Here is a 12,940-nt window from a genome sequence, read left to right on the forward strand (position 1 = left end):
AGAATGGTGACCAGAGGGGCAAAATTGTCCACTGCTCTATCCCTGGTGCCAATTGTGTCCAGAACACAGTGGATGGTGCAGGGAACCATGCTGAGATGGTGGACCCTCTCCCTGGAGGAGGAGGAGGATGGTGTAACATGATTTCTACTCTCCCAGCATCGAGAGGGCAGGCTCCTCCTGGGTCATTCATTGCCTCTGCCGCTAGAGGGGCAGACATGAGTCAGCTTCCACTCACAGTACATAACAACATCAGCAGCAGTCCATCACAGGAAGCTCTGGTGGTTCAGTGGTAAAGAGTTACACTGCCAACCAAAAAAACACGTGGCTCAAAACCACTAGCAACTCTGGGGGAGAAAGATGGGCAATCTCCTCCCATCCAGTCTGCAGCTTCTGAAAACTCTCTTGAGGGTCATCTCAGGCTCAGTTCTGTCTCAGAGGAACATAACATCACAAAAACATCAACTTATCATAGAAGAAGTCAGGACAGTGACCTCACACCTGCGCTGTCTGAGTCATACGGTTGCCTAGAGCTGAGCTCCGTTAGTGACCTCACAATATCCAGAGTGAAGCAGAGCCTGCTGTGCTGTGCAGTCCACCATGCTCACCACCCTGGGGCTGCTGCTCAGCTTCACTCTCCCCGCGCTGGGTTTCCACTTCTCCATCAGCTGCCCTAGCGGCCAGCAGTGCCGGAGGGCCCTGCTCTCGGGCAATGACGTCTTCTTGCGCTGCAACTCCACCGGGGCCCAGTGGCAGTACCTCCCACAAGAGGAGACCAGCTGGTCCACCAATATTGCCAGTGTCCCCAACGTGCGCGTGATGCCCAAGGGCAGCATCCTCCTGAAAAGTCCACTGCCCTACCAGACTGGCCTCTACAGGTGCCTCAATGAGAATGGCAGCCCAGTGACGCAGTATGAGATTGACTTCCAGGACGTCACTGCCTTGCACATTACCCACAAAGGCCTGGGTCAAGACCCCCTGCAGAATGAGACCCTGAACCTGGGAAGCGAGGTAGTCATCTTCACCCACTGGGAGCCCTGGCAGGATTGTAATCGTTGTGGGGAGCTTGGCGAGCGTAAACGCCTGGGATACTGCTACATACAAGAGCCCTTGGAGGAGGCCTCCCCCTGCTGGCTCTACCTGGGGGAGCTGAAGGTGCAGGCCAGCCGCCTAAAGCCTGAACTACAAATAGAAAGCTGCTTTAACCAGTGCAATTCTTCCCAGCATGTCGGTGTGTCCTATGTCACCTTTGACAGCTTCAAGCTTGATGAGGAGTCTGAATCTGTGTGGCTCACCTGCCCCTTCGGATCCATCTACAGGTGATGGAGCCCCGGTGCCAGGCTTGGCGAGACCCCTCCCCAGGCCCTGTGTCCCAGCTGCGAGCCTTCATGATCCATTTGTGCAGACAAGGAGGGGCGGTCTGTAGGTCAGCCCCACTGTCTGCTAGTGCCACATAACACTGCATAACATACCTAGGGTAAGAGTGCCTGGCATGTTAGGGGAGGTAAATTGACTGCGGTTGGCCTTCTGCTGGGCTCTCCTGAGGACCCAGTAGTCACCCAGATAGCTCCAGGCCAACGTGGCCTCAGGAATCCCACAGGCCACTTCAGAGCTCTGATGAGGAGGCCCTGGGCAGAGTGATGGGGGCTATGATGGGAAAGAACAGGAAGAGAAATGAGGGCTCTGATGGGAGGCCTGGAAGGAGTAATGGAGCTGTGATGGAGGTCGTGGGGAGAATTATGAAGGCTGTGATGAGGGGGCCTGGGCATAGAGATGGGAGCCATGATGGGGAGACTTGAGAAGAGTAATGGCGCTGTGATGGGGAGTCCTTGGGACAGTGATGGGGCTATGATGGGGGTCCTGGGGAGACTGATGGGAGCTATGAAGGGGGTCCTGGGGAGAGTGATGGAGCTGTAATGGGCGTCCTGGGGAGACTGATGGGACTGTGATGGGGGGCCCTGGGGAGAATGAAGAGGGAAAATGAGCAGTGTGATGGAGCTGTGATAGGGGTCCTGGGGAGAGTGATGGGGCTGTGATAGGGGGTCTTGGGGAGAGTGAAGGGGCTGTGACAAGGTCCTGGGGAGAGTGATGGGGCTGTGATGAGGGTCCCAGGCAGAGTGGTGGGAGGATGGGCAATGTGATAGGGCCGTGATGGAGACACCACAGGAGATGGTCTCTAGAGATACTGACTGACTTGGGAGGATCAGAAAGAGCTTCCCAGGGGAAGGGGATGGTGTCACTCTTCCAGGACACCCAGTAGGACTGCATCATGGATAGATTTCACATTCTTTTTTTTTTTTTTGGTTGAGTCAAATTTTATTTTTTAGAATGTACAGTTTGGTTGAACCTGTTTATGCATCTTCTCTAGCAGCTGGGGCATCGCCACCTTTGGTATTTCTGGTGTAAATCACTTGAGCTCTGTGTTTTGAAACCAGTTTGATAAGCCCTTTACTTAGCAGCTTCTGAAGGGCTGCCCTGGCCAGGGAACCCCAAATTTTCAGTCTCTCTGAGACAACAGCTGGGGTTATAAGCTTATAGTTGGGAACTTCTTTACAAAGTTTGTCATATGTGGCTTTGTCAAACAAGACCAGGTTATTGAGCTTGTCCCGAACTTTGCCTTTGGACCACTTCTTCTTCTTGGCCGTGCCCCCAGATTTGTTCACTGGGTCTTTGTCCTTCTTGGCCGACTTCCCGGCGTCTTTCTTGTTCTTGTCGTCCTTGGGCGGCATCGCGAAGCTCGGAGAGGAGCTACCACAAGTGCAGCCTTGTTAAGATGTCGAAGAAAAAACGATTTCACATTCTTGTTAGTGTCTTCTTGCCTGAAGCAGCTAGAAAATCTCCCCTTCACTTCCTCTCTGAAACCCTTCTACTTCCCATTCCCTTCAGTTATGAGAACTAGAAGTGTTCACAGGTGACGAGTTTATGTGCTGGATCAGGAGACCTCATGGACAGTGTTTTCTCACTCCATCTTCTTTGGTCCCAAAAACTGTGGACTCTGAAGAAACCCATTTTACAAAAGAGGAAGCTAGCTTGGAGGGTCACGGTCCTTGCCTTGGGATCCATGATAGGCAATAGTGCGGATGCCCGAGTCAGCAGATATGACCAGAAGGTCCCTCACCTCCCCGCCTTCCTCCAGTGCCAGGTGCAGGTGCTAGAAGGTGGAGAGGGGAAGGCGAGGAAACTGCAGCCTCTGCAGCTCCGTACAGCGTGGGCCTCGCCGCTTCCACCTGGCCGTGTTTCCGTGTTTATTCCAGCAGTGACTTCTAGTCCTTTCTCTCACTTGAGGGCCTTTCCCCCTCTTTTAAGTATCTAAGGGAGTTCTGCTGGTGTAGTAGGTAAAGAGTTGTGCTGCCACCCCAGAATTGAATTTCCCAAAGGTGATTTGAATCCACCAACTGCTCTGGGGAGAAAGGCAGTCTCCCCGTGGGGTTTGTGTGTACTGAAACGGAACTGACTGGAGGATCAGCTACGGGCCGGTTCTGACTCGATGGTACCTAACAACCAGGCGGAAAGGTGGTACTTCTTCTACCTCCCTTACATGCCAGTTCCCACTCTCCTCTGCTCCATCAGGAGCCCTGCAGCTGACCTTGTTTTCTTTGCAGGCCTGTCACCTGGGAAGCTGACGGCATACCCTTGACGTGGCACGGCCAGCTCTCCGGCTGGGACTTTAACACCATCCTGGACCCCACCAATGGTGGTGGGAAGCTGCAGATCTTCCAGCCGGCCATCTACACATGCTTTGTGCAGCAGGAGCTCATGGCTCGGTTCAATCCCATGTCCATCCCGCAGGTCCAGACAAGAGAGAGGGTTAGGCAGCAGCAGAAGGCAGGCGAGGCTCAGCAAGGGAAGGCCGACTCAGTCCTCAAGGGGCTGAAGCTGATGCTGCTCGTAGGCACGACCCTGGTTGTGACGGGGGCACTTGTCAGGTTCCTCCGCCCTCCCCGGAGCAAAAGATGTGATCAGGTGCCGCTGGTAAATTAAAGCGACATCTCAGTGCCTGAGAAACTCTGACCTCATGGTCCTTCACCACCTCACTGTTCCTTTAAAGCACCTCTTCCATGCCAGCCTCACACGAGATTCTGGAATGCTATGTGACCCAAAACAGACATCAAAAAACCCTCAGACTCATTGCCATCGAGTCAGAACTGATTCACATCTGACCCTTCAGTTGGTTTTCAGAGGCTGTAAATCTAAAGGGAACAGATTATCCATAATCCTCACCATGAGCAGCCGGTGGATTTGAACCTGCCTGCTTTGGCTTGGAAGCCTAAGTCCCTATCCACTAGGCCACCTAGTGACAACATATCAGGGTGACTGAGCTCTTCCCTAAGCCGTGTCTGCTGTTATGTCAGCTTAGTTGTTGTTGTTGTAGTTGTGTATCATTAAATCAGAACAGACTCACAGCTGACCCTCCCGTGAGTTTTCAGAAGCAGTAAATTACATGAGAGAAGACTGCCCATCCTTCTCCTGGGGAGCAGCTGGTGAATTCAAACCACGTGCCTTGGGTTGCCGTGCAACTCCTTACCACAAGCCACCAGAGCTCCCTTCGTAAATCCCGTTCTACAGGTGAGGTAATGGACGCAAAACCACTTCACGTAGTCATTAGAGGGAGACTTTGGTTCAAACTCAGATTGCCTGGCTCAAGTCCTGTGTTCGTTCTCAAGAGAGAGGAGGGATAAGACGAGGTCATTCTTGAGACAAGCGTCCAGTATGGTACACTAGCCACTTCTCCGACCCTACTCCTTCAAGAACAAGGACTGAGATAGAGGTGGGGCTGGTAAGTCTTAACCCTCTGCTGCAGTGGACAGAGCCTGCCATTCTCACCCTTCCCTGGTCCCGCCCCTCTTAGGTCATACCCAGAGCATCAGAGCTCGTTAAGTCAAAAGTTGCTGTGGAGTGGTGGCCAGGGGAAGTGAGGCCACATGTTACTCACTCTCAGTACGATGGACAGGGCCCCCTCAGGGTCCAAGAAGGGGAGTCAAGGTCCTCCGTCCGCACAAGATGCCAAGCCCAACCTGGCCAACCCTTGGGAATCACCAGGCTGGCTGTTCCTGGAAATGACAGACCTTACTTAGCAGAATAAATGATCAAGAAATAAAATATTCATGCTTTTAAAATTCATTGCCCTAATACTCCTCAGTGAAGTGGTAACAGGAGAGAATTGAAACCGTCTCCAGAACACAACTTCTGCTCCTATGGACAGAGGGATGAGCTCACCCCCTCATGCACCAGACAGGATTGACAAAGCACTTAAGGCTTCTGGTGGGACTCGGACTCGGGGAGGCCTGCAGAATGAGGGGAACTAAAGGGGGTTCTCTGGAATGAAGGGGTAGTCTAATAGTACAAACACTAGGGGACACTTTGGGGCACAGTGGTGTGGTTAGAACTCAGATCATTGGCCCTTTGGAAGCACCCACAAGGCTAGCCTGACTGGTATTAATACTATCCATGTCTTTTTGCATCTGAGGACATGAAGGCCCAGAGGCCTTGAGTATTCTGCAGGAGGTCACACAGTGAGTGTGGGAAGGACACCCGTTCTACCATGCTCTCAGGAACCCCTGGGATACTTGGAATAACACTCTGTTGTGTGTAGTAGCAGGACAACCAGAATCAAGGGCAACAGGCAGTGCGCAGACCCATCTGTACAGCACCGAAGGTCACAGAAGCATCATAGCCACCACCGTCAATGCCCTACCAGGGCCAACACACCCTCAGATGACACCCACCCGCCGCTGTCAGTGACCTCCTGGGGCCGATACACCCTCAGGTGGCACACACATCCTCAGGTGACACCCACCCACCTCTGTCAGTGACCTCCTGGGGCTGATACACCCTCAGGTGACACACACCCACCGCTGTCAGTGCCCTACCAGGGCCAATACATCCTCAGGTGACACTCACCCACCGCTGTCAGTGCACTACTAGGGCCAATAATACATCCTCATGTGACACCTACCCACCCACCATCAGTGCCCTATCACGGATAATACACCCTCAGGTGACACCCACCCACCACCGTCAGTGCCCTCCTGGGGCCGATACAACCTCAGGTGACACCCACTCACCACCGTCAGTGTCCTACCGGGACCTATACGACCTCAGGTGACACACCCCCCCCCCCATGGATTTTCCACCTCCCAATGTCCATACATTTGCATTTGTGCCTCTTCCCCTTGAGTACAGGCTTGGCCCGTTACTCTAAATTGTAGAATGACGTTATGTTATGTCTTAAACTGGATTCTCTAGAGCAACAAAACCAGGGAAGGAGCTCTAATGGTCTAGTGGGTAAGGATTTGTGCTGTCAACCCTAAGGCAGACAGTTGAAATTCATCAGCTACTTCACGAAAAAAAGTTAGACAACCTCCTCCTTAGCAATTTACAGCCTCTGGAAACTCAGAGGAGGGTCAGCCAGGAGTCGGTTCTAACTCCACGGCACACAATCACCCTGTTAACAGTGGGTCAGAACGCTGCCGTAGCCCGTCATCCTCACCACTCCCAACACACTTGAGCCCATTGCTACAGTCGCTGTGTCGTCAGTCCTTGTTGAAGGTCTTCCTCTGACACTGAACCACCTTTCCAAGCGTGATGGTCTTTCCCAAGGACTATATAGTTTAAGTGGGTGACTCACATGGTTGTAGAAACTGGCAAGCCCCAAGTCTGTGCATCAGAAGTCAAACTGGAAGCCTCTCTGGACAAACTCAAGACTGCAGGTCAGATGGCTGACTGCAGAAGTTAGAAGATTCAAGATGAGTAGGTTATAAGGCAGCCACTGGCTCCAATTCAAAGAACCAGATGGTGATCCTTTGATTAGCTGGTTATGAGACAGATGTAGGATCCAGATGGAGCAAAAAGCAAGAGAACTTTGCCCAAATGTCCACATACATTTGAAGAGGGCCATGTCCCCACATAAATTCCCTCTCATGGTACACCTCATTGTGGAGATTATTACATGGCATCAGATCTCATCAAGGGGATGAGATTTGTCCACAATGGACAAATGGACAATCAGGGAATCTTGGGTGGTCAAGTTGGCCCACAACCTTAACCGTCAGATGTCATCTAAGACTCTATTTTGACAGACTAGAGTTAGAGATTTCCTAGTTGGCTTGATTAGACGTCATGTCGAGGAGCACTAGGAGCCAGGAAGGCACTGAGCAGACTCTAGGAATTTCAAGCAGACCTGAATGTGGCCTTCAGCTGATAGCGAAGAGCTCAACCTTCCATCACACAGACACAATAAATGTGGCTAAAATCCTAGAAGCAGATTCTTCCCAGTCACACCTCCAGATGAAAACGCAGCCTAGTCACTCTTCAATGGAAGCTTTGCAAAACCCTAAGTGGAAGACTCAGGTCAGACTCATGTCCAGACTACTGCAATCATAAATGTGTATTGTTTTAAACAACTAAACTTGTGGTAATGAGCTATGCGGTATCCAATGAGCTACCCCATCCTCCCATCCACCCAAAGGCGCCCCTGCAGCTCCCAAGGGCACGGGTGGGTGGTTCCTTTATTGGCTCGTGGCTTCCTCACTGCTGCATCCATTCCTTCTTCCAGGGTGACTGTTTACTTCTGAAGCCTGTTGGACCATGTTTGGTCCAGGCTGACCACCTTCAAGAGCATCATGAGGCATGAGAATTGGAGGGTAACTAGTTGCTCACCTCTGGAAGGTGAAATTTTGAAGCACACATCCTTTCAGTGGGACTGAACTTGAGTTGTCTACAGTTGTAACATTATTCTACCATTTTTCAGTTACTTTTCTTCTCCATTTCATCATTCCTCTCTCTTGCTTCTTGGGATTGTATCTTCAAATATCTTTTTAAACCTCTTACTCCCTCTTCTCTAGAAGAACTCTGAAGACGAAAATGTTAGCCTTATGTTGTCCCCTGACCTCTAACCACTGCTTGAAATCTCTTTTCTCTGCTGTTCAGATTGTATCATTTTATTAATTCTATCTTTGAATTCATGGCTTACTCTCTCATTGTGCTATTGATTCCTTTGATTGGATTTTTTTTATCTGGTTATTTTTCAGTTCTAAATTTTTTGGTTAATTTTTCTTTATATGTTCTATTTCCATTTTCATATTTTAAAATTTTGTTTTAGAGGAGATCTAATGAGACACTAGGCTTGCCAACTCCATGGCCAATGGGAGTCAAGCAGAAAACATGAATGGGTATTGGGGGAGCTGTGGTTTATTTGTGGATCTTATACTTGGGATTGGAGGGGACTAGGATTGTGAAGATTTGTCATAAAATTCTAGCTGATTTGTTGATTGTCATGCAAAAAATGTCTGAGAGCTGGACAAAGACGAAAGAATTGATGCCTTTGAGCTATAGTGCTGGAGAAGAATACGGAATATTCCATGGCTGCCAAAAGAATAAACAGATCTGTCTTGGAGAATGTGCAGCCAGAGTGCTCCCTGGAGGCAAAGATGGCAAAGATTTGTCTCACATATTTGGGCATGTGTCTGGGAAAGGCTATTTCTTGGAGAGGGACATCATACTTAGAAAGATAGAAGGTCAATGCACACCCATGTTTATTCCTGTTTTGCTCACAATAACAAAGAGTTGGAAACAACCCAAAAGCCCATCAACAAACAAATGGAAGAGTAGCTGTGGTATATTCACATAATGGAATATTATGCAGCACTGAAAACAAAGAACTCATGAAATATTATACAAAATGGGTGATCATGGAGGACATTATGCTGAGTGAAATATCTCAGTCACAAAAAGACAAATATTGCCACTGTTATAGAATAAGACTGATATGAGAGTTGGGGGGAAACTAAGAAAAGAGGGGATAAATAATGGCATGGCATTGAAACAGACGAGGGAGAGAACTATATAAAAGGAATATATGATTAGGTATTATTGGTATGACAAGAGTCCAGAATAAGAGTTGCACAGTAAAGTGCTCAGTGTGGGGGTGGGGGAAGACACTGTATAACAAAGAAAGAATGTTTTTTCCAAAGGTAAAAGAAAACTGGGGGGGGGGGAGGGGAAGTGCTGCAGGAAAGGAAATGTGCAACAGTGAATGAATGGAAATCCAAGTTCTTTATAAACTTTCACTAAAATCTCAATAAAAAACATTTTTTTAAAAAAGAAAGATAGAGGGCCAGTGAAAGAGGGGAAGACCCTCAATAAGATGAATTGACACAATGATTGCAGCAAGGGATCAAGTCTGTCAGAAATCATGAGGATGGCCCAGGATTGGACGGTGTTCAGATCTGTTGTTCATAGAGTCTATGAGTCATACCCGACTTTATGGCACCGAACGACAGCAATGCTAGAATCAGTGTTTGGTTCTTCTGAGAGTATCAAGTGATTCTGAAAATTGAGATTATTTCTTGTAAAATTGTTCCATTTATGAATGTTAACTCAAAAGACTTCCCAAGCACATTTCCAGCCAAATAAAACTTGGCTGCTGGCTAAACTCGGCCCACAGGTCTCAGTTTGTACTCTTGCTTCAACCTGTAGTAGGGACCTTTGTCAGTTATCTCTTCAACACATATTGAGATAGGGCAGCCAGCACCAGGTTCTCTGAGAAGGTGACATTTTAGCTGAGCCCTTAAGGACAAAAATAACATTGAAAAAATAGAAATCTAAAGGAAGCGTGTATTAGTATCCCATTGCTGCTATAGCAAAGTACCACAAACTTAATGACTTAAGACAACACAAATTTAATCTCTTAGAATTCTGGAGATCATAAATCGGAAATAGATCTTATTTGACAAAAATCAAGAGAACATGAAATCAAGGTATAAAGTCAAGACTGTGTTTCTTCTGAAGACTCTAGGGGATTATCGGTTTCCTTACCTTTACAGCTGTGAGAAGCCACCTGTCAGGAGACCTGGTAGTGCAGTGGTTAAGCATTCAGGTACTGGCCACACAGTAAGCCGTTCTAACCGCCCGGGAGAGCAATGTGTCAGTCGGCTTCCATAAAGATCACTTTGTTTGTAATTAGGTGTCGTCACTGACTACCACCCACAGGGACCCTGTAAACAACAGATGAAAACCTTGCCCTATCCACCTTCTCAGTCTCAAGCACAGTCCAGCCCAGTGGGCATCTTACAGCCTGGAAACCTGAAAGGGCAGCTCTACTCTAACCCACAGGGTCACTGAATTAGAACTGATGCAATGGCAAGAAGTCTTGGTTTGGTTTTTAGAAACCACCTGTTTGTAGGCCCGCCACACGTCTTCAAAGCCAGCAGTGTTGTTATTTTAGGTGCCATCGAGTCCACTGCAATTCCCAGGGAGCCATGAACTCCAGAGCTGAACTCTGCCCGATCCTGCACCATCCTCAGCGCCTCTGCCGCACCCAAGGCCTTGTGGTAGACACTGTCCACCCATCTCACTGAGGGTCTTCCGCTTTCCCAGTCTGTTGTTTCTCTCTAAAGGCTTAGTTCTTCCTGCAAATAACACCTTCGAATCTCTCCTTTTGACTCTCTGGCCTATGGTTCCATCATCACATCTGTTTCTCTCACTCAGACCCTCCTGCCTTCCTCTTATAAAGACCCTTGTGATTAGTTTGTTGTTGTTAGGTGCCATTGAGTCGAGTACAACTCATAGCGACCCTGTGAACAACAGATTGGGCCTACACAGATCCTTAACATCATCATATCAGGAAAGACTCTTACAGTGTTAGGGAACAGTCACAGGCTCAGGTGTCTCGAAGTGGACATCTTGGAGGGCCATAGTCCAGTCTGTCCCTAAGTAGTGGTAGGCAGAGGCAACATATAAAGAGCCTTCAAGTGAGTATGTGCTTAGTGGATGGGGCTAACTAGGGTACGAGGCAGTTATGGTAGGAGAGGACATCAAGGATGTAGCCAGGCGACATCAGTTAGGGTCCTGTAGGCCAAGATGAGAACTTCGGATTTTTATCTGGAGTGAAATGTGAGGCATGGGAGGATTCTGAGCAGTGGAGAGACATCTTTTTAAAATTATTAGTCTCATAAAGTAGAACCTCTTACAGGTCGGGTCAGGGAGCAGGCCCCTCTCCCCCGCCGACCTGACAGTGAAAAACTTTGAGCAGCAAGCAAGAGGTCAGGCCAGTCCCTGAACAATGGAGATAAAAGATCCAAGGCTCATATTTCACTTTTTGTTTGCTTCCTTTTCTTTTTCATTGTGGTTTTTTTGATGAAAGTGTGCAAAGCAAATATTTTTCACTCAACCCTTCACATCAATTTTGTCTTATAGCATTAATTTTATAATCATCATAATTCATCTTTCCCCCCCTTTTCATCATAATTCATCTTTAACTATCCTATTCTGTGCCTGTTCTTTCTGGATTATAATTTTTTAACTTTGCAGGTCTACTTAGAGACACACACACACACACACACACACACACACACACACTACTAGTAGTTGGCTTTGCTGTAATGCATTCCATCTACTGGAGAAAGAAAAAGGGGAAAGAGTTCATTTTCTTCTGAACTGCAGAAATGCAGGCAAAGCTGCTACTAACTTGTACGCCACCTAAGTGTAAGTTTTAAAATGGGTCCGTCCACTAGGAGACAGCTCTGTGCCAAGCTTGGCAAGCAGAGCATGCACCGAGCCTCTACTTATCCCCTGACTAGACAATATTATCAAGCTCAGTCAGCTTAACTCCAAGTAAAGGCAGAACACAGACCCTTTCTGCATCACGAATCTTTCCTTACAAATGTTACTTCTATCAGAGAAGCCCTGTAAATCGTTCTGTATTGGTCAGAATAGATTAGGCTCTGGTGCAGTAACAAACTTCAGAATTTCAGTGTCTTAACCCAAAGTTTTAATATTCTGCTCACATTGCAGATGCCACTCAGATGACTTTTTCCAAGTGATAACTTAGGGATTTAGGATGCTATCTGGAGTACTAGGTTTTAGGTCATCACAAAGGGAGACAGAGAACATGGAATCAGGTATGGGTATTGGGCCCAGGCTGTGAAGTGTTACTGATTTTATCTACAAGCCATCAGCCAGACTCAGCTAACTCATTCCTCCCTAACTGCAGTAGCCTTCAATATGGATTGTGGATTGCATGTCAATGTCAAAAAACCCAAAAATCCTTACCACTGCGCCGATAGTCAATATCAATGTTAGATGGAGAAAAGATTGAGACTGTCAAAGACTTCCTCTTACTTGGCTCCACAATCAATACATTTGGTATTACACTGCAAAAGTCTGTAGTCAGGGGCCTCTCCAAATTATTAGGGAGCAATGACTTCAGTTAGAGGGGTAAGGGGTGCCTGATTAAGGCCATGGTCTTTTCTATCATTTGCTATGAATTTGAGAGCTGGATAATGAAAAAGGATGACAGAAGAGTTGATGTCTTTGAGCTGTGATGTTGGAGAAGAATGCTGAATATCCCATGGACAGCCAAAAGAAAAACAGGTATGTCTTGGAGAGGGCACAGTCAGTGTGCTCTTTGGAGACAAGGATTCTAAAGCTTTGTCTCACATACTTTGGTCATGTTGTTAGGAGAGGTTATTCCTTGGAAAGGGACATCATGCTTGGAAAGGTGGAAGGACAGCAAAGAATAGGAAGACCTTTAACCAGTTGGTTTGACATGGTCCCTGCAGCAATGAGATTGAGTATGTCAGAGATTGTGAGGATGGCACAGGATAGAACAAGGTTCAGATCTGTTGTTCATAAGTTTGCTTTGCATTGTACTCAACAACTCTATACATCTAACAACAACAACTGCAAAGGGGGCTGTGAAGTGTGCCTGTGTGCCTGGGAAGAAGAGTTAAATTATTGAGTCAATTACTAAGGAGCTCTTGGTAACATATAAATAAAAAACTATAACTATAACTAACTATAACTATAACTATAACTGTAACTATAACAACTATAACTAGATAGAGAGGACTGAGGCTCAACGTCAAGAAGACAAAGATTCTCACCACTGGACCAATTGGTAGCATCAGGATGGATGGCGAAGAGATTGAGATTGTTCACAGCT

The 12,940-nt window shown here is 47.6% G+C and overlaps 1 protein-coding gene across 1 annotated transcript; it reads left to right on the forward strand.

Annotated features, from left to right (window-relative positions):
- The first annotated feature begins 597 nt into the window (after positions 1-597).
- FAM187B (family with sequence similarity 187, member B) lies at positions 598-3,978 on the forward strand. Its single transcript, XM_006899732.1, has 2 exons — positions 598-1,316; positions 3,600-3,978. Exons 1-2 carry the CDS (start codon positions 598-600, stop codon positions 3,976-3,978), a joined length of 1,098 nt encoding a protein of 365 aa, XP_006899794.1.
- Positions 3,979-12,940: the final 8,962 nt, after the last annotated feature.

This window comes from Elephantulus edwardii, unplaced genomic scaffold, assembly GCF_000299155.1.
Source record: "Elephantulus edwardii isolate Elephantulus edwardi_28Jun2011 unplaced genomic scaffold, EleEdw1.0 scaffold00266, whole genome shotgun sequence".
Lineage (NCBI taxonomy): Eukaryota > Metazoa > Chordata > Mammalia > Macroscelidea > Macroscelididae > Elephantulus > Elephantulus edwardii.